Source organism: Polistes dominula, unplaced genomic scaffold, assembly GCF_049000335.1.
Source record: "Polistes dominula isolate Pdom_NZ unplaced genomic scaffold, Pdom_raw_medaka contig_16, whole genome shotgun sequence".
In the NCBI taxonomy this organism is placed as follows: Eukaryota; Metazoa; Arthropoda; class Insecta; order Hymenoptera; family Vespidae; genus Polistes; species Polistes dominula.
The window spans coordinates 4,314,367-4,336,288 of NW_028301040.1; the positions used below are offsets into that span (position 1 = coordinate 4,314,367).

The following is a 21,922-nucleotide window of genomic DNA, read 5'->3' on the forward strand; positions in this document are numbered from 1 at the left end:
AATCGGCCGAGTAGCAATGTTTCTACTTTTATTTTGTATTTCTTTTTCTCTTATATTCTTTCCTATTTCTATAATCTATCTGGATAAGAACAATCAAAAATAAATACATAAATAAAAAAAATAAATAAATAAATTGATAAAAAAGACTACGTACTTATTCTAGTAATACTATTTTAGTATAATCAATAATAATATGATATAATATAAATAAATATAAATATAAATAATTATAAATAAAATATTCCACTATTCTATTTTTTTTCTTTTATTTTTTATTCATAATTATTGATTATTACGATCATTAAAAAATTAGTAATACAGTTCAAAATTATTATAATATTTCATATATAATATATGTATCCTATGTTGTTCATTGATCTTCCAAAAGATATCTGCGAAATTTGTTGCAAAAAGAGTATGTTCACACAAAACATACACACACAGAAAGAGATACATAATATATATATATATATATATATATATATATATATATATATATATATATATATATATATTTATGTATTTATGGATGTGTGTATATAGGTGTATATGCAATTCGCGGCCATCCCGAATACATTTGTTCATAACTAATCCCTGTCTGGTGCGTATAACGAGCGCTAGCCGTCCTCTTGGTGGCAATTAATTTATGTTAAAGTCATACAAATTAATGAAACGTTCACGCACGCGTGACACCGCCGACATTTTATCGTCGATCCATTAACGCCTATACTATACACCATTTGGATTATTCCTTCTCTTATGCATTATCATTCATTCCATAACGAGTAGCATGTTTTAATTTTTTATTTTTATTTTTTTTTTCACCTCTTCCTTTTTTTTTATTTTTTTTTTTATTTTTATTTTTATTTTCAAAGACTTCAATGTTAACTTAAGAAAAATCGTTTGCCATGATCAACGATAATTGTCAACTCTTGATCTCCTTTTTTTTTCTTTTTTTCTTTTTTTCTTTTTTCTTTTTTTCTTTTTTTCTTTTTATTTATTATTCTCCTCGTATTTTTCTTTTTCTTTTATTCAACGTATTAATTTGTTTTTTTCTTTTTGTTCTCTCGTTACCTCACAACGCTCGTTCTCCAATTAATCATCGACAATGGCGACCTCGACCGGTTGACCTCTTTGGCGGGTCGCGTCAACACAAACTCGACCTACGATCTCGCAAGAAATTCATATATAATCCTCGATCGTGACCGAACACACCGTAACTTTACTCGTCGTCTATAATACTAGACATACATATACATATACATTCATAATAAATAATTTTCTCATTATTCTTATACGTCAATAAAATCTAAGACGAGCGTGTTTACATGCAAAATTGAATAATTAAAATTTTACTAAGTCTTCGTCGTCGTCGTCTCTCTCTCTCTTTCTTTCTCTCTGTAATTGTATTGGATTTATATAAAAAACTTGTACTTGGTAACACACACACATATATATTTTTCATTAGCAATCTTATCGACAGTTATTGATCAGAATAAAAAATACACATATGTAAATTGATATCGATCGATTACTTATCGTATTATTTACAAGGCTATTACCTTGAGCAAATATCAATTGCATGTATTATTCTTTTTAGAATTTCAAAGACATATCCTGGTATCGTAATTTTATCGTCAATCGAACAAAACGTGTTGCACGCTCATTTATATATATATATATAGATGTGTGTATGTATGTATGATCATCTCTGTTAGAATAAATAATTTCCTTCTTATTTTTTTTTTGTTATTAGTTATTTTTTTTTTTTTTTTTTTTTACGTAACATCGTTTATCTTCATTTGTATCCGTAGAGTAATTGCGGTTAACCAATTTCTTTGAAAGTAGTAATAATTTTAATGGACACGCTGTAAGCGTTCAATTTCCGTTGAAAAGCAATTTCACTGTATAAGTATTTATAATACATACATACGTACATCATACATATGCACGTGTTTATAACTTTGCGTTAACGATTCTTAATTATTTAACAATCAGTTAAATTATTTCTTATAGAAAAAAAATAAATTGATTGTGGATAAAGTGACGTTATAAATTTTTTTTCTATACTAGTTATACATGTATACATATATATATATATATATATTCCTTTCTAAAAAGAACAGCAGTAACGTATATAACAGTGACCTCGTGATTGACCTAAGGATTTCTTTCAGGTCTCCAGCCAGCCAGTACCAAAGCACAGCCAACGTCTATTGGCAAATCCCACAGACCCAGTTCCGGCGTTCTACCTCAGGGTCATACTCCGGGACCCGGGCCAGGTGGTCAACAGAATAACAGAAGTTTCGCCGCGGCTTTGAGAAACCTAGCGAAACAAGCAGGACCGGCTCCTCAAGAAGAGGAACCTCGTGCCAGTCCCAAGAATCGGGCTCCACCTCCTTTGGTCAGAGGTCCTTCTCCTGCCAAGGTGAGTGATCGCTTCTTACGACCTTCCACTCTTTTCTTTTCATTATCTTTTTCTCTCTCTCTCTCTCCCTCTCTCTCTCTCTCTTTCTTTTTTCCTTTTTCTTTTACAACACTTACTTCCGTCCATTCTTCTTCTTATCCCTTTTTTTCTTTTTCTTTCTTTCTGGTTTAAAGTGAACGTACTACTCTGAGTGTAACTTACGACGACGACGACGACGACGAGAAAGTGCTTTGTCGTCGTCGTCATCGAGTTCTTTGCACAATGGCCAATGTTATATACTTCTGTAAAGGTTAAAGAATTTATTTCCCTTTTGCTAGTTTGGATATAAAGCAGCACTTTAAATGAATTTTTAATAGAAAGTAGATAAGAAGTAAGTAAAAGAGGAGTTTTTAATATTCTTCGAAAAAATCTTTATACAAGGAATGAAAAATATTGCAAAGGTTACATTTTTCTAAGATCGAACGAGATCATTTTTCCTATGAAATTCAATATTCTTTAAGAAAGAGTTAGAGGAAAAGAATGTAAAATCGAAAAGTCTTTTGACGAGAAGTATATAAGATAGTGAAAGAGAATCTTCAATCATGACCCAATATGAAGAAAACGTTCATTCTGCTGGAATGAGAGAGTAAGAAGGAAGCTCGGATTTGGTATAATCGAAAGATCAAAGCTTCATTTTCCTTTTCCCTTCAGTTTTTTTTTTTTTTTTTTTGGTTTGTTTGTTTTATTTGTCTGGGAAAATCTCTTTGAGTTATTAGAAAAAGAAACATTGCATTTTAAATATTGAAAATCTATTGAATATAATGTATATCTTTAGTTGAATATAATATATTGAATTAATAATAAATATAATTGAATTTACAGGAACGAACGTCCCACGAACGAAGGCCGGAAGAGGTTCCTTCTTTGTACACGACGACTGCCAGACCTACTGAAACTAGCAAACATAGCGTGACTGCAACAACTTCCGAATTGTTGGCTCGTTCCGGTTTTCAACCCTATCGACCTGAACATCATGCTGCCCATGCTCCACCTGCCTTTGCTTTGGATCCTGCTGCTTATAACCCTTATCACCATGGTCTCTATCCACCACCACATCTGCAGCACGCTTATAGGTAAATACCTTTATCAAAATTAACCCGATAATAATATTCTATCGATTTTGTAGAAAAGTCAATAATAATAATTTATATCAATGAGAAAAATAAATAAAATATTGAAATAATTGATTTTCATTGTTCACAGGTTAGAAGAACAATTGTATTTGGAACGATGCGGTATGTTGAGACCACCGTTATTTCCTGGATTGCCATCGTATCCCCTTTATGGGTTAAGATACAGTCCAGACATGCTCCCACCTGCTTCGCTGGGACTGATGTCACCTGTGATGCACGAGCGGTAAGTAAAAAAAAGAACCACTCTCATCACTCTGAGAGTGCGACTACTACTACTGCTTCTACTACTATCATCAACTACTACGTCTCGTTTCCTTAATCAAAATCTCGTTGAAAACGAAAGGTGTCTCTAAGAAACCTTCTTGAAATTTAACGAAGCAATGTTTCTCGTTTCAGGCTGAAATTGGAAGAGGAACACAGGCTGAGACAAGCACGAGAACAGCAAGCTGCTATACGAGAGGAGGAAGAGAGGAGAAGAGCGGCAAGAAATACAGCTTCCTCTGCCCCGGTACCCGCACCTACACCTGCATCCACCGATACTGCAGGTGAGCGAGTCGCTCCACCCCCCACAGCCTTTCATTAAAAAGAAAGCGTCACGCGAAATCGCCAAGATCCGCTCATTAAACGCGTGATAACACCTCTCTTTTCGTCGTTGGCGCTACTATAGATTGATAACTATGAACAAAAATAAGGAACAGTATGAACAAACAACACGAACATACGATCCTAACCCTTAACAATCCCAAAACTCCGACCCCTTTTCAAAAATATTGCGCGACTTACTCTCTTTCGCCTTACATGCTTAACTTTATATCCAATTTCCTCTCTGGTATAATAATCTTAATCTTTCTATCTTTGTTAAACTATTTTCTATCATTCTCTTCTTCTAATCCCAAGCCTAACCGCGTTTAACGATCATCGAATATATCAATGTTTCTTCTCGTTTTCTTTTTGTTTTAGTTTTCGTTCTTTTTTTTTGTTTTTAATTTTTGTTTATTGTCTCTAAAACATCATCATCATCATCATCATCATCATCATCATCATCGTAGGTGTTCAAAAAAACTGTGGAGTCATATCCTTTCAAACATTCACTTTATTATTCTAATTTATTTTAACATTTTGATTAATATTATTGAAGAAAAGAAAAATATATTACATAAAGTATAATATATCGGTGCCAAGCGATCGTTCTATCAATTTTAAGAAGAATTTTTGTTAGTATAACGTAGTACAAGAATTATCGAGTAAATGATGAAAGAAGAATAATAAAAAAAAAAAAAAAGAACGAAAAATAAAGTCCTATATATATACTGCGAAACAAAAGAAGAAGAAAAAACAAATAAATAAAAATAAAATAAAATTTAATCGTGCGTAAAGAAAAGAAATTATTCAATGAAGAAGAAACTGACGAATCTAAGCGAGGAGAAGTCGTTGTAGAATACATTTGACTGTGACAGAAGTTTCAGAAAGAAACGAGGAAAAAGAAAACATACTACGCTTCTAATTTTAATCTAGATATATAAATATAATTAAACGAGAAAAATAAAAGAAAATAATATAGTCATAGTTAATTGTTTCTTATATGGAGATTTAGATTGATATTTTTTAGGTAAGCGCACACACACACACACATATACAGTCTCGACGATCATCCCCCAGTTAAATCTAATGTTCGTTTTTTAATTTTTATTTTATTTTTTAATTAATATTATATCCTTTCTTTTTCTTTTTTTTTTTTATGTTAAAATTCATCAAAAAATGTTTTTCACAAAAAAAATTCATTAAAAAAAAAACAGTTTTAACCTTTAGATGGCCCCTGATTTCTCTCGATATCGTTTTTAGTGTAAATTTTAGAAATATCATATTTTATTCTTTTGTTCTTCGTTTCTTTGCGAAAGAGAGCGCAAAAAAAATCATCTTCTGCCTGACCTTTACACAATTTTAAATGGGTTGGGATTGACTGAAACGCGATCAATTTCTTAAGGCCCGATTTAGCGAAATTGTTCAGTTATCACTGCAGACCGAAGTCAGACTTTATCCATATACATTTTGTCCGCTAACTTTGGCTAAGTTTAATTTAAATGTCAAGACGGATACCTAAGTCGGCCTTCGGTCGGCCGTTACCTACTGTCTATATCATGTTCCAAAAAAATCACTTTGTAGTACTCGAATAAGACCTCTGAATGTACAATTACAGGTTCGTTATATATAATTAATCGTTTTATAGTTATATTAAACGTCGCTAATGGCGAAACTTAAACATAAGAGTGCACGCCTATCGAAGAAGGGCTGATTTTTGTTGAATTCTTCATTATCGTTCAAAGAAAGAAGAAGATGAAGATGAAGAAGAAGAAAAGATTAATGTTATCGCGCGTTAGGATTATTTTACCTGATAATATTTTTTTTTTTGTCGTCTTGCTTTTATATATGCTAAACATTGTTTTTCTATTAATCAAATTTATAATTTTTTGTTTTTTTTTGTCCCATATTAGAAAATCTTTATATAGAAATATATATTCGAGAAAATTCTTATAATAATTATTAATTCTAAATCATGAAAAAAATTTGACGTACGAATACGAAAATAATGATCGGTGGTGTAACATCAGTTTTCGTAAGTTGTTAATTTATTTTTGTTTTGTTTTTTTTTCTTTCTTAATGTTTATTGTTCTGTTTTTTTTTTTTTTTTTTTTTTTTTTTTTTATTTAATATTTGCTCGTATATTCCGATGGTCGATGCTCGTATAGTCTCGTATTTTTTTTTTTTTTTTTTTTAACTAATCTGGTGATGTACCTTTGTCGAGAAATGTTTAATTCGTTTAAATTAGGTAGCAGGGCATTTGTTGTAATACGTGCCAAGAGACAATTAGACAAAATACCGATTGATTAATCAATAAGCTCCATATTATATATGTATATGTATACTTTTTCAGGCGCAATGCACTCTTGCGTATTAGTTCCCGCAACTGTTTTAGAAATTTTTGCAAATAATCGCTAAATGTCGAAATAATTTCCCTTAATTGTAGTTAAACACGTTGCTCCTAATACTGACTGAATCCACCGATGTATATAACTTTATCACACATATTCTTTTGTCAAAATTATACCATTTTTATATAATTTATTATGTAAACATGTATATTTGGACTACAATTGAAAAATAAACATTGCAAAAAATTTGATCAAAATTCTGATTGTACTTGGAATTCTTGACCCTCGCATCATTTTCTGAAACAGTTTTGGGGAAGATTCGAATAATGTTAGTTAATGCACTTCTTGTCATTCGGATTTAATCGGTTAATTAGTGCGTCATCACCATTATCCATAAAAAAATACATTGGCATTGCTTTTTTAATCTTGGCTAAACTATGGTGACTAGCGATCGTCACCTTTATAATCAGCGTATTAGATAGTTTTATTTATTCGTAATTTTAGATATCTTTATTGTAAATAATCGTTAACGGAAATCATCCCCAATACTTTGAAGCGAATAGATTCAAATATCTTCCATAGCAATGAAAGAGAATATGGATCGCTAAGGTAAGTTGAAATAAACGAACAATGTGCAGTACCATAAAAAGGATATAGCGTTTTACCCTCTCGACCATCGTGTACCGTCTTCTTGACAAATAAGTCTAAATTTGACCTCGTTTCTAACAGCGCTAGCGAAACTTCTGAATTATGTTATATAACTTTTGCCTTAATAGAACAAATAACAAAAGCAAAATACATCGATCGTATATATTAAAGATGAATATTATTATTAACGGCTTCTCCTCGCGTATTTAAAAAAAAATATTTGGAATAAAAAGCAAACTACCTAGGACTCTTATCGCGACTTAATAAAAAATAATCGGCAATCGGTCGATCAATTAGATTCAAGCATAAAACGGTAGACGAATGGAGGGTTACCAAGCACTGTGTTCGGGATTTGTTCCAGCTAGGAAGCCGACCATAGCGGCTCAGATGCATAGCGAGAGGGAGCGTGAACGGGAGAGCAGCAGAGACAGACCGAATAGTAACAGTGCAAACAGTAATAATGCAAGCAACAATAATGGCATTGTTCCTGGTAGCAGTAGTCATCATCAGTCAAGAAAAGACGAGTCATCGTCGACGGTACAAGCAACAGCTCCTCAAGCACAGCCGCAACCACCACCACCACCTCCATCAGTATCAGATCCTTCAGCAGTAGCAGCAGCGGCAGCAGCAGCAGCAGCAGCGAGCATCTACCATTCTCGTTTGCCACCCTTTCCAAGCCCAGCCGCACCAATTGGGCCATCATCTCTGGGCTCTGCTTCCATATGTTCTGTTAGTTCCGCTCCAATCCCACCTCCTCTTGGAAGCACGTTAACTCCCCTTAATCTTGGACCACCTCCTCCGGCGATTAGCACAGCGCCGATCGGTCCACCTCCTATACCTTCGATACCTCCAATTTCATCCTTAACTGCAGGAGTAATAGGGCCACCACCGCCACTAAGTATGCCCCTGGCACCTATCATCTCTATACCTTCTCTCCACCTTCCTCCAGTGCCGTCGAGTACCATTCATTCTAGTCAACATACAGCCACGATAATGAGTAGCGCGACGACCACGGTCACAAGTTCTATATATTATCAACAACAGCATCAACAGCAAACCCAACAATCGGTGCAGCATCAGCAACGTTCGAGTAATAACACCAACTGCACCACTACTATTAATTCCTTATCGAACAATAATACAATGACAACTCACGCAACTCACACTTTACCTACACCAGGTGCAGCACCGTCCTCCTTGAATTCCATGAATCATGTATCCTTGACGCGCAAGTCTCCACCATTGCTGCACAGTGTTCATATACCTAGAAACAAGGAGGTAGCGTCGACAACGAACACCACGACTAGTACACCGAGCATAACAACGACCACAACTTCAATTACGACCACCACTGTACCGTCCACGACCACAACAACTACGAGCTCTTCAACGACGATACAGCCAGCCTTTGTCAGACCATTTGAGGATTCCTTCCGGTCTAGTGTGAAACCACAGCAGAGACCAACGATAAACTGTCACAATCACAGTATAGCTAATCAAATAAATCATCAGGAACCGACGTTGAAATCAGCAGGCACATCTACAACATCTGCGTCTGTTGTTAGTCAACTACAGGTGCAAGAAAATTCATCATTGGATAACGGCAAACCGGCGAATCTTCAACAAACGATCTCCCAACCAATTTCTTACTCACCTCAATTCCATCATCCCCACATACCTGTCCCTCCTCATTTGTCGAATATATACAAGCCACCGCATTTTTCAACACCGACGCATCAACATCAGCATCATTCGTCGAACAAAATGAGCATACAATCGTTGAGCGGTAACGGTGGAAATATCACAAATAATAACGTAAACATTGTTAACAATATGAACAATAGCAAACAACAAAATTCCTATTCTATTGGAGAGTATCAACAAACGACGCAACTCTTACCACCGAGAAACGAGAGTGCGCCGTTGAGTCTAGTTAATTGTACATCCAATGATAAAGTTCAAATCCAGATGAGTAATAGTTATGGCAACGGTAACTGTGTTGCATCCAACACTCCAAAAATTAGTAATCATACAAATACTCATCATAAAAGTAACATGGATGTTGTCGTTGTTAAGGAGAACAAACACAATGCGAGTAACGAAAAAAATACAACTGAGATTCACAGCAAACAACAGCTGCAGCAGCAACAACAGCAACAACAACAACAGCAAATACAACAACAACAGCAGCAACAACAGCAGCAACAACAGCAGCAACAACAACAGCAGCAACAACAACAGCAGCAGCAACAGCAGCAGCAGCAACAACAACAACCACAACAACAGCAACAGCAGCAGCAGCAACAACAGCAGCAGCAGCAACAACAACAGCAACATCACCATCAACAGCAACAACAACAACATCAGCAACAGCAACAACAACAGCAACAACAACAGCAACAACAACAGCAACAACCAACGAAACAGAATCACATAGTATCAAATATTTTACAGGAGAAACCCCTAGTTCCACATTTGAACTATGAACAGGGAAAGGGACTGCCGATTTTACCTTTTCATCCGGCGGAATTCAATCAAAATGAGAAACAAGAGTATAACAGACCTGATGTTGAACAGCAAAAATCTCAAAATGACCCGAACATAATGTCCACATTACCGTTTCAACCGAGTTTTAAGTTCAGTATAAGCGAGATCGCGCAGAAGCCTATTGATACGAGTCACTTAATGCAAAGCATCAAGTCTGAGGAGGTATTACGAACATGTCAAAACGTTTCAAACGTTCTCCTCCAGATACCAAAATATCAAGAAAAACTTTTGAATTTTTCGAACAACGAGCTAAAAACTGCGTTTTGTTTTACCGACAAGTGCAATAATTTGACTGAGATTTCCGTGAAGTGCGAACCAGCTGTACTGAACGTGCCCGATGTGAGTAAGGCTTTGGCCAAACAGGAGACGGCTAGTAACAACGAGCAATCTTTCGCCATACCGGAAAAACCAAAAGAATTGACATCGTCGTTGGATTTGGCTGAAAAGCGACGGAAAAGAAAAAGAGATAGAAACGCTGGGATTACTTGTAGTTCCGATTCAGAAGGCGAGGAAGACAACAAGGAGATGGACCTTTGGATTATTAAGGGTCCCCCAGCAAAGCTGCAATATTCCTGCAAGAAGTTGTCCTTCCTTGCCATGTTTGGACTAACAACTTTAAGTACCAGAAACGGTAAGTCATTTAAATGTAACTCTAACTTTGATAACAGTTTAAATCTTCTTTATTTTTCTAATAAAACTAACAATAACTATTTTATCGTTTTTGTAGAAATCGAGTTGTGCAAAGTTGAAAAGAGATACAGACTAAATCCAGATCCACCGGAACCACCTCTCGAAACCGAAACTACAATCGAATCGGTGTTACCGATTCCACGTGAACATCCGGATGTCCTATTACATTCGCCGGATTTCGAACCAAAAGTTGGTTTCCTTAGAACGATAGGTCTCAATGTTATGCCACCGCACAAACGAGACGGTAAGTAATTCAATTTATATCCTTTGAAAATCTAATTTCTTTTTATTAGTTTTTCATGAAATAACAATTTCAGAAGCCGAAGCGACGTGGCAATATGTTCTGCAGGATCGTAAGAAACGAAAGAGCACGAATTCTGTGACCGTTTATTGCGAAAGAATTGCTAAAGTCTACTCGAAAGATCCTCCACCTTTGCCGAAGCCACCTCAGAAGATGAGACTTTTGGATAAAGTAAAAGTTAAGCATGTTCCGGAACGACCACCTCCTCTTCCACCTCTGGTACCGAATATCGTTTCTATGTATTATCCAAGTTTTCCTATGCCTGGCGAAAATGGCGTTAAGCAATACAGCAAAGTCATAGACATTTCTGAAAATACCGATGAACATAGCGAAAAGAAAGAGAAGCCAAGGTGGAATGGTATCGAAGACATCATGCTGGCCTACAGAGAGTATTCGAAAGGTATCAAAAACTCGTACTACAAGGAATTCATTCAAATTTGCTTTTATTATTCCATAATTAACCCCTTAAGTAACACGCTCGAGTTAACTCGAGCGGAGTTGTATTACGTTTAGCCGAAACTGATTCTTTTTTGTCAGTTAAAAAAAAAAAAATTGTTCCTTAAGAGGTTAAATAAAAGAAAAACTGTAATTATTATTGCACCAACTCCGAATATTATACATTTGTATACTAAAATACAGTCGTTCATTATTTTTTTTAGAAAAAGTATTGGAGAGAAAAATTTTAACGAGCGAAACATCAAGATTGGCTGCGCAATCAAATGCATTGCGATCGGAAACAGTACAACTCGAGCGAAGGATATATGAACTTTTATCAACAAGGACAGCACTTGATTCTGAGAAACGAGTGCTAAGTGAAAAAATCGAGAGAATGAATGCACTTGTTAGGACTCTTAGGTAGCGATGTATGACGCACAACACGGAAACTCATTCATCTGTGATATTATCGGCGGGTTAAGGGCCGTTGGCATTCGACATACCTTACAAATTGTGTAGTATGTAGATAAATATAAAGAGAAATAAGCAGAAGGGTTACATTGACCAAAATTTTAGAAATTTTAAGTCTCGTTTCACGATAAAAATTCGACTAATCAATGCGGAATCCTTGATAAAAAATAAATCACACGCGGCATCATTGTAGTCGTTTATCCAAAGGGTGTATTCGACTAAAGAACAATTTTCAAAAAAAGAAACATTTGTATTTAAGGGCAGATAAATTAACATTTTATTCTAGCAAAGAATCCATATCAGCGTGTGTAAAATGATCTATATATATATATATATATATTGAAGAAAAATAAAAGAACAAGAAAACGGAAAAAAAAGAACTAGAGAACAAAATACAAAAACTGAAAAGAATATGCAAGCTTAAAAATATCAAGAAAAAGAAAAAAGAAAAGAACTTGAAAAAAATTCTAGTATTTTCTATAGTTCTGGCTAACGGCTCTTATTCCACTCTACTATAAATAATTATAATTTGTACCACACATACTATTTTAATGAGAAATAGATAAATCGTGTAACTTATTTTATTCTGAGTAATGTGGACTTTAATGTCGAGTTAAATCGAAAACAGTAATGATGGAGAGAGAAAGAGAGAAAGAGAGAGAAAATAAAAATAAAAACATGTAGTAGCGATGATGGATCAAAAATGGGACATAGGATCGAAGGACATATACTCGTTCACCTGACTAGTTGGTGATGTCAATAAAAAATAAAAAATAAAAAAATAAAAAAAAAATAAATCATTGCAAGTGTAGATCGTGACTTTAATCTTCTTTTGGGTTTCTTTTTTTTGTATTATTTTCACTGTTTTTTTGTTCTTTTTTTTTTTTTTGTACAATTTAAACAATAAATATCACGTGCGTGGTGATAGATAAAATTTTACCATATTAATTAAGTTAATATATCAAATAGACTGCGATCACAATGAATTAGATAATAACAATAATAATAATAATTATAATAATAATATTAATAATATTAATAATAATAATATAATAATAATAATAATTATAATTATAATAATTATAACAATAATAATAATAATTATAATATTAATAATATTAATAATAATAGAATAATAATAATAATAATAATAATAATAATAATAATAATAATAATAATAATAATAATAATGAGAAACGTTCAGGAAATAGTATCACGCGGTCAATTTTAATTTAATAAAAGTTCACGATAACTTCTAGTCCGCGGACATTCATAGAATACAAAATGGAAATGCGTTTGATTTAAAAAATCAGCGTACTTCAAAACTCCTTCCTTTCGATGTCCACGAGTTATGGTATATATATAACTTGAAGGCCAGCGAATACGATGAAAGTTAACATAATACAACCACGAGGTACTTAGGTAAAGTGACTTAATTTAAAAGGAAAGAAAGAACGTGAGACTTTGTGCGAGCACATTCCACAAAAAATAAAATAAAATAAAATAAAATGCTTGATTACCCGATAATCCAACATTCCGCGTTCACACTAATCGGACATGTCTCAAATGACTATTTGAATGTGATTAAAAAATTGCAAAAGCAGACGAAGAAAAAAAATATTTTTATTTAACAACACGTCATAATTAAAACCCTTATCCCCTCCAATTGACTTTGGTATCCTTAACTTATCTAGCTCTGCTCTCTGAGTGCATCAATTGATCATAAAACCGTAACCCTCAAAATATATAATAAGACGATCGTTTATAATTTCATTGTTTTGTTTATTGAGTGCCTAACATTATCCTACATTTGTAAATATCATTATTTTTATGTATTATATAACAGAAAGAGACCAAAAGCGTCTATCGGTCTCAGTCTGGCCAGGACGAGCCTAGGAGTAAATTGTTGAAAACACGAATTTATTGTGTGCTTTATTATCACCCATTACACATTTTCCTTGTATCAACACACATTTTGTTTAGAAACAATATCTTTATGGAATTAATCTTATAAAAAAAGTTTTGTTATATATCGTGTTGTATTTTTTTGTTTTTAATCAGAATGAATATTTAATAAATAAATATTTTTCATTGAAACATTTCTGTGTTAAACAAATATTAATTAATATAATAAGTTAAGTGTACGTACAAGTTGATTTATGCTATAAAACAAATTCAAATTTTTTGGCGCGAAAATTCATAGTTCAAAGGATTCCCCTAATATTTCTTTGAGGATATTCGTTATTCTTTAAAAATAAATTTAACTTACCTTTCCAAATTGCTTAAACGTATCATGACCATACAATAGAAGAATCCAGATTTAAATAGTTCCATAGAAAACTCTAGACCTTTAGAATTATACCGTTGAAAATCTCACGCATTCTCTTCCCACCGAAGAACAGTTATTGATTTAAAGAAAACAGGTTCCTTCGATAGATTAAGTTACATACTCTGCAACCATTTTCCCGCCACAATTTTTACAACACAAATACTTCATTAAGTGATAATAATTTTATTATTGTTAAGACATTATTAACGATAATAAAGTTTACAAAGATAAACAATTAAAATTTTAACGATAATCATTCACAAAATTAATTTTTCATGTTATATCTTACACTTAATTCTCGTTACAATCGATATGATGGCGCTTCGATCGATTTTAGCCTCGACGCCAAACGAATAGTTGTTACAAATAAGAATTAATTGAAAACATTTGAAAAATATATTTACAAACAAATGAAAATTCAAATTTAAAGAAATAAAATAAATTTACAAATTTGTTTCTATAACGAAACGGATTGATAAACAAAGATATAGGAAAGATAAAAACAAGTAGGAACATTTGTTGCGTTCCTATTGGTTGCTTGTTTAGCAGTTTCCGATCGGTAGCGTCTTCCCGCGCAAATGAACACCGACCCAACAGTCGCCGCCAAAAAATCTGACGTCCTGCAGCGTATCTCTTTTGTCGTCGTAGTTTTAACGAGTTGCAACGGTTTCTCATTCTTTCTCTAGCAGTCTAATCGTGTACAAGTAGTCTTATAGTAGATTCATAGTAATTCGAAAAAGTTCATCGAGCATTTGCTGTCATTTTTCTTGTGATTTAGATTGAAATCATCTTAAATAAAGTGAAAAAATGTCGGGTCGTGGAAAGGGTGGTAAGTATACGCCTTCAATAAAACACATAATAACGTGTAACGTTTTATAACTTTCTCATCTCATTCATTTGCATGTTATCTTTTCTTTCTTTTATCTTTCCTTAATAAGGGATGAGAAATTAATGGATTAATTAGATTAATTTAGAAGTGAAATAATTTCATTTTACTAGGAAAAACTAAGGGAAAGGCAAAGACCCGTAGCAGTAGGGCAGGGCTACAGTTCCCGGTCGGAAGAATCCATCGACTTTTAAGAAAAGGAAATTATGCTGAACGCGTCGGTGCCGGTGCTCCTGTATATCTCGCCGCTGTGATGGAATATTTAGCGGCTGAAGTACTCGAGTTGGCTGGAAATGCCGCAAGAGACAACAAAAAAACCAGGTCCGCCGAAAATTATTGCATATAATTGTTTCTTCTCCCTCGCTCCCTCTATTTCACATTTTCTATATTCTAACTCTTTTCTATCTTCCTATATTATCGTTTCTCTTATTCTTTTCTTAGAGTACTCCATGTTTTTTTTCTTTTTTTTTTAAATCATTTTCTTATGTTTTAATTCATTTTCTACAGAAAAAGGAAAAAAAAGTAAACTATTACTTTATCTTATTGTTAATAAGGGTGGTAATTTTACTATAAGATTAATGTATATTATACACGTATTTATATGTATATATATTTATTTAACAATTTTATAAATACATATACCTTAGCAATGTTCTTTAATTGATACAATATTTTTGAAGATGTAATCTCAGCAAAGTCTCATGAACTTGAATTAAAATTTCTTTTCTTTGATGTTTTTAATATAATTTCACAAACTATACTTTCTGGCCCTGTGTGAGTAAACAGTTATTATAACATAACTTTAACTAAATTATGTATCTCATAAGATCAAAGAATTATTATTTTATATATTTGATTTTTATTTTTCAGAATCATTCCACGTCATCTACAGCTAGCTATTCGTAATGACGAAGAATTGAACAAGTTATTGTCAGGTGTTACTATCGCTCAAGGCGGTGTTTTACCTAATATTCAAGCAGTTCTTTTACCGAAAAAGACTGGTACTGGTGGAGCCGGAAAGGGTGACAAAGCTTCCCAAGAATATTAGATTAAACATTTATTATATAAAATATCTTAGGAATGCGTCTTATTCCGGAAACCTGAAATGTTCACAGGCACAGTTTATCTTAATAACATTGTGTCAATTGAATACATTTGAATCTTCTATACTGACAATGTAACGTACAGTCTTAATTCTGCGTTACTTTCCAATTTTTAAACCTACTTTGTGTTTACCTTTTTTATATTTGTTTTCATTATATAAATAAATAATACATAAGATCCCATTTTAATAATAATAATAATTATAATTATATTAATAATAATAATAGTAATAATAATAATCTATGTTAAATTAATTTTTGTTGAATGTAGACATCTTATGTGAAAATAAATAATGACAAATCTTCACTTTATATATTTTCAATTTGTTTTCATAAATAAAATGTAATAACTATGATAAAATATTTTAAAAGATTTTGATATTCAATTATTTTATATAATATTTTTAGAGAGAGAGAGAGAGAGAATATACTTTATAATATACTTTTTATAATTGGTTTCATAAATAGAATCTAATAATTACAATAAAACTAATTATATATATTTAATTTTATAATGCTTTTATATAATATACTAAAATGAAGTAATTATTCGTTCTGTATTTGTTAATATACATTTAATTTGCATACATACATATGTATATATATATACGAAAACAACATATATGGACAGTTTATTTTGAAAGTGGTGTCAGTTCATTTAAAAAAAAAAAAAAAAGATATCACGTAACTAATGCTTAATTTAATGTACACTTTTTATTGATAACTAGTTAATATTTAACTTCTTAAAAAATGCCTATGTTTTGTATAATTTAAAATTGGTCGGTAAAAGAAATTGAGTAATCATTGATATGAAAATCTTTAATTTTTACGAAACAAAAGAAAATGGACTTACACCATTTTCAAAATAGACGGTCCATATTATATATATTTCTATATATATAGATATAGACATACATTAACTTCTGGTGACGTTTGCGTTGGTTAGGAGACATCGTACAGAGAGCGCGTCGGTTCGACGTGACAATTAGATTCCGTTCAGACAAATAGATTTGAAAAAGGTTCATAACTGATTAATAATTTAATTTAACGTTGAAATAAACGTTAAAAAAATGTCGACGACAGATATAAAGATGCTTGTGGACATGGGTTTCAGTATATCCAAAGCGTAAGTTTCGAATTAATTAGTTCAAGCGGCAAAAGTTAACCTCTTTAGTTTACATTATGTTTTGTTATAGCGAAAAGGCCCTGGAAATTACAGGAAACAATGGCGTAGTCCCAGCAATGGAATGGTAAAAGTTTATTTTGTTTGATTGTCATTATTTATTTATTATTTAATTGTTATTTTATTTGTTCATGTCAATGAAAATATTGAATTTATTTAACAAGGCTTTTGGCTCATGGTGATGAAGCTGAACCTTCACCTGAACCTCCTGTTGCTGAAAGTGTACCAGCTTCTGTAGCTGATACTCCAGCACAAGATAGTAATGCTAGTACCGGTGGACAAGTATCTACGACAGAAGTTGCAAAGTCTATGAAATGTGATATGTAGGTACATGGTTTTTCACTTATTGTTCATTAAGTAATTTGACTAATTTCATATTCACAATTTTTCACATTGTTATATTATGTTAGTCATGTTAGTCACACTCTTATTTATTATAATTGTTCATTATCGTTGTCATGTTTAAATATTTTATAGATGTGGAAAGCTTTTTAACAGCTGTGTAGCTGTTGAATTTCATGCTACAAGGTCTGGACACGATAAATTCTCGGAAAGTACAGAAGAAAAGAAACCACTTACCGAAGAAGAGAAGAAAGAACAATTGAAATTGTTGGATGAAAAATTAAGACAAAAGAGAAAAGAAAGAGAGGAACAAAGTAAGAAGGAAGCATTTGAAAGGGAGAGAAATAGAATAAAATCTGGAAAAGAAATGATAGAGGCAAGAAAGAAGTAAGATGTTACGCTAATAGAATCAGAGTTTTAAGTAGATCTTTAGTAGGACTTAGTTTTAACATTTTTATATTTTTAATAATCATAGATTAGAAGAGTTAGAAATGAAGAAAATTTTGGAACAAAGGAAGAGAGAAAAAGAAGAAGCAGTAATTGCAAGGCAGAAAGTCAAAGCGCAGATTGAAGCAGACAAAGCTGCAAGACGTGCAAAAGCTGCTGCTGAAAACAATCCAACTACAAATTCTGTATCAACGTCCTCATTGTTATCATCGTCCTCTTCTACATCAACTCATCACAGAAAAGATTACAGCGAAACTAAGCTACAGGTAATCATAAATAGATATATGTAAAAAATAGAAGTAAAAAGATATTTGATTATTCTCTTTACAATCTCATGTAATATTCTTCAGATTAGACTTACAAATGGAAGTACCCTAACGCAAAGTTTTGGAAGCAAAGAACAGTTATCTGCCGTTAGATTATTTGTTGAAATGAATCGAACGGATGATAGTGGAGCATTTAATTTAATGACAAACTTTCCTAAAAAAGTATTCACAGAGGAGGATTATGATGTACCATTAGATGTTTTAGGTATGTCGTGTTTGAAATCAATTTACTTGACTTATCTTAGAATTGTTTTATTTATCTGGATTTTTTTAGGGCTGGTGCCTTCCGCAGTTATAATCGTTCAAAAAAAGACTGCATCGTGTTGAGTGGTTTCTATTTTTATTTTAATAATAAGAATGCAAACAATGAGCAGTTACATTATCTCTAAGCATGCAATTTAATTGCAATTAAGTGCTATATAAAAGAAATTCTTTTAATATGCGTTGATTATTTAAGATTGCAGATAAGTTTTTCATTACTTAGTTTTCAAAAATGCTATAATTAAGAAAAATTGAGTGGGAAGCAGGAAATATACGTTTGAAAATATTGTATACGTATTTTATTGTAAATCACATCAAAATATTATCTCTTCTTTTATACAATGATTTAATAATTTGTATAATTTGTTAATTAGTAATTTCAATGATTCATGATATATTCGTATATATCAACTTATAGTTTCTGAGTCACAGCCTAAGCTGAATTTCCATTTTTGTACTATGTGATTATTCCATTTACAGTTATCGAAGATTTACTCTTAAAATTTTTATATTTGTATCACGTTATAATACGATGGTACAATACCAGGATATGTTACTTGCTTATAATTCTTACAAGTCTCAGAAGGGTATCCACTAATACCATCGCAATCAACCAATCGTAAATTTTTATCGAAGCAGATTTTAATTTCGAAAATATATGCTTCGTCTTTTTTCCTTTAAAAAATGGCACGATTCGTTAATTATAAAATTACAATAACTTTTTCATCCTTAAAAAAATATGTTCACCTACCTTGTTATGCACGCATCCTATCTCTGGTGTCGTCCCAACAATTTTTTTAATTGCATTGAAAATATCTTGAACCGCATAACTGCTACCAGGTAGAATGTTACATTTTCCAAGAACATCTTTCATGTCATAAATATTCAATAATTCGAGTCCCTTTTGAAAATATTTGAATTCAGTATTTAATTCTGGAAGTATAGCGGCACATGTGCCATGCTTGATCCACTCGTGACGCCAAAAGGAATACGTATCGTTCATATTTTCTACATCGATCCACTTTTCTTCCAATTCACTTTTTATCGGATCCAAAGCACTCGCGTTAAATGGCAAAGATTGATTACAAAAATTCGGACCTACGGTGTGATACTTTGTTGGCCATATTCCATGAATGGACCATTCGTCGTTCTTGGGTAATGCACAGGCATGCGATTCAGACTTTTCCTTCCATACGTAACACACTGTTTGTGGCCAGTGTTGAGTGAAAATTAATACGTCGAAGTTATGAGAATCTTTTTCTTTATTTTGGCATTTTGAACGTCGTCTCCTAGGTAGACAATTTCATTTAAGTGAATATTTTATTTTCTACGATATAAATGAAATGATATATTATTCGCACTATCCTATCATGCATTTCCTATTTTAAAATATATTTCTTTTTTTTCAGTACTCGTATAAATTAAATATATACATATTACACTTTATTTATAAATATAATATCGAAGAATTATCGCGTAATACATTAGTTAATGTTAGTGTATCTATGATTGAATAACGGGACTTGCATATAATTTTCTAGGTCGATTATTTCTACATTATGATGACGTAAAAATAAAATGATCATCTCTCGGATTAAAGTTTACAATGTTACGTTATATAACAATTAGAAACTTAAACATTACAGTTGCAAATAAATCGTATTACTCACCCAAAACTAGGATCAAATAGAAGTAAAAGAAGGAGACACGTGACTATGTACTGCCGCAGCATGCTGTTAGCAACTTGGAGTCTCTTTGTTAATAAAAGAGACTGAGTTCTCGTATACGGTGCTTTCCTTTCGTTTCTTACACGTATTCTCACTCCCACCACTATTTTTAGTTATACTCTGACGTCCCAACTAAATAAAATAGAATGGAAGACGACAGCCCTTTAGTTCAGTGGTGCGCAATTGAAGAATTTCGATCCCATCAAAGGGGTTGCAAGTAGAATATCGAAATTACTGAAATTGTGTATTTCATTTATAATTATAATTAAATAAAAATCTTCAATATTTTAGTTTATTTATTTGAAATAAAATTAAAATAATGCGATTCTTATATTTTGATTAATTTTAATTAAAGAAATATTTAGAATTCAGTTTGTATTTCTTTCACGTTTATGTAGGATTTGAGCACCACTGTTGTACCTGAAAGGCAGCTATGTTTCGACAGGTTTGGAGACGTCTCTCTTTCTCTCTTCTTCACTATCTTCTTCTCTTCTCTCTTTCTAGAAGTGTTATAGATAAGAATAACATTTTTTTTAAAGAATTATGTAAGGTCAAAGTATTCATTTTTCTTATCGTATTTTATTAATATTTTAATATTTATTTTGTTCTGTTACCTTGCCAGAGTAAATAACGTGAATATTTAATACAGTTGTTCAAACATATACGTCAAGTTAAAAGAACTATTAAGTTCGTTCTTTTTGCTGAGAATGTACAAAATTACTTTTGATGACGTACGAATAAAGTATCATTATCCTCTCATGAAGAATTATGCGTTGAAATTGATGTCTAAGCATTTGCTGCGTTGAACAATACATTTTATTGATATTATCGTTTTTTATATAACACATGTTTATTTCAATCATTTTTCTAATACTGTAATCTTCTTAGAAGATGATTTATTATCCGCTTTCAATGTGATCTATGCACTTACTGTCGTCTCACTTCTATTCACTGCTAAATTATATTCAATTCCGTACGGTATGCAACTTGTTCTACACGCATGATCAAATTCGTCATCATTCGGGAACAGTGGCACATAATTTGAATTCTTTTATTTTTTGTATGAGTATTTTGCATATCAATATTTAAAATTTAAATTTCAAATTTAAATTTGTTCTTATTTCGGAAATTGTCAAATATTCTATTACATCAACAACCAGTAAACAATTGAATGCTCGATATTCGATATTTGTAAATTTGTTATATTTAAAATAGTAATTTTGTACAAAATTGAATTATTTATTGTATAAATTATAATATTAATTTCTTTTTTTTATTAGTTATAATTTAAAATATATTATAATAATTTATTTTTATTGTTGGTAATGTAGAAAATGATATGTGTGATTTTAAATTTAAGTTTCTAAACAAATTTCATTAAGATAGAACATTAATAATAAATTATTTGGAAAATTTTCATTCATATTATTTTTTTTTTTTTTTTTTTTAGTTTAAAATTTATATTAAATATTATAAGAAATCGGCAAAACAGTTTACTATTTTTATCATTGATAGTCTTCATTACTGTGGACGTTAGGTGGCATCAGTTTTAGGATTTAAAGTTTACTTTAAAAAAATTGGTAACTTATTTATTTTTTTTTTAGTTCATAAGAAATTTTTTATATTTTTTTTATTTATGTGTTACTTAAATAGATAGTTGTATGACTTCAGAAGTAATAATAAACTTGGTTTTCAC

The 21,922-nt window shown here is 31.9% G+C and overlaps 4 protein-coding genes across 8 annotated transcripts in view; 3 read left to right on the plus strand and 1 right to left on the minus strand.

Annotated features, from left to right (window-relative positions):
- px (MAP7 domain-containing protein plexus) overlaps positions 1–13,541 on the plus strand; it is a 93,737-nt gene extending 80,196 nt beyond the window's left edge. For all 4 annotated transcript variants that reach the window (XM_089174617.1, XM_089174619.1, XM_089174620.1 and 1 more), the window contains exons 9-16: positions 2,178–2,428; positions 3,290–3,540; positions 3,671–3,823; positions 3,997–4,145; positions 7,540–10,356; positions 10,453–10,659; positions 10,733–11,116; positions 11,376–13,541. In XM_089174617.1, coding sequence (XP_089030743.1) covers positions 2,178–2,428; positions 3,290–3,540; positions 3,671–3,823; positions 3,997–4,145; positions 7,540–10,356; positions 10,453–10,659; positions 10,733–11,116; positions 11,376–11,575 — 4,412 coding nt within the window. In that variant the 3' untranslated portion in view covers positions 11,576–13,541. The remainder of the gene's footprint in view (positions 1–2,177; positions 2,429–3,289; positions 3,541–3,670; positions 3,824–3,996; positions 4,146–7,539; positions 10,357–10,452; positions 10,660–10,732; positions 11,117–11,375) is intronic.
- Positions 13,542–14,569: 1,028 nt separating this feature from the next.
- On the plus strand, positions 14,570–16,252 carry LOC107064864 (histone H2A). Its single transcript, XM_015318011.2, has 3 exons — positions 14,570–14,780; positions 14,951–15,158; positions 15,708–16,252. The coding sequence occupies exons 1-3, from the start codon at positions 14,759–14,761 to the stop codon at positions 15,883–15,885; spliced, it is 408 nt and encodes a 135-aa protein (XP_015173497.1). The 5' UTR covers positions 14,570–14,758; the 3' UTR covers positions 15,886–16,252.
- Positions 16,253–16,882: 630 nt separating this feature from the next.
- On the plus strand, positions 16,883–18,788 carry LOC107064862 (UBX domain-containing protein 1). The gene is made up of 7 exons (XM_015318008.2): positions 16,883–17,066; positions 17,137–17,190; positions 17,288–17,446; positions 17,601–17,852; positions 17,941–18,178; positions 18,263–18,443; positions 18,513–18,788. Exons 1-7 carry the CDS (start codon positions 17,011–17,013, stop codon positions 18,563–18,565), a joined length of 993 nt encoding a protein of 330 aa, XP_015173494.1. The 5' UTR covers positions 16,883–17,010; the 3' UTR covers positions 18,566–18,788.
- LOC107064863 (ribonuclease Oy) lies at positions 18,784–21,154 on the minus strand. 2 transcript variants are annotated; one of them, XM_089174623.1, is made up of 4 exons: positions 20,841–21,154; positions 20,647–20,726; positions 20,170–20,460; positions 19,005–19,788 (listed from the first exon to the last, which is right to left on the minus strand). In XM_089174623.1, exons 3-4 carry the CDS (start codon positions 20,229–20,231, stop codon positions 19,209–19,211), a joined length of 642 nt encoding a protein of 213 aa, XP_089030749.1. In that variant the 5' UTR covers positions 20,232–20,460; positions 20,647–20,726; positions 20,841–21,154; the 3' UTR covers positions 19,005–19,208. The 2 variants fall into 2 exon arrangements, with proteins under 2 accessions (XP_089030750.1, XP_089030749.1); XM_089174624.1 differs by lacking the exons at positions 20,647–20,726; positions 20,841–21,154 and having other exon boundaries at positions 18,784–19,172; positions 19,250–19,788; positions 20,170–20,334.
- Positions 21,155–21,922: the final 768 nt, after the last annotated feature.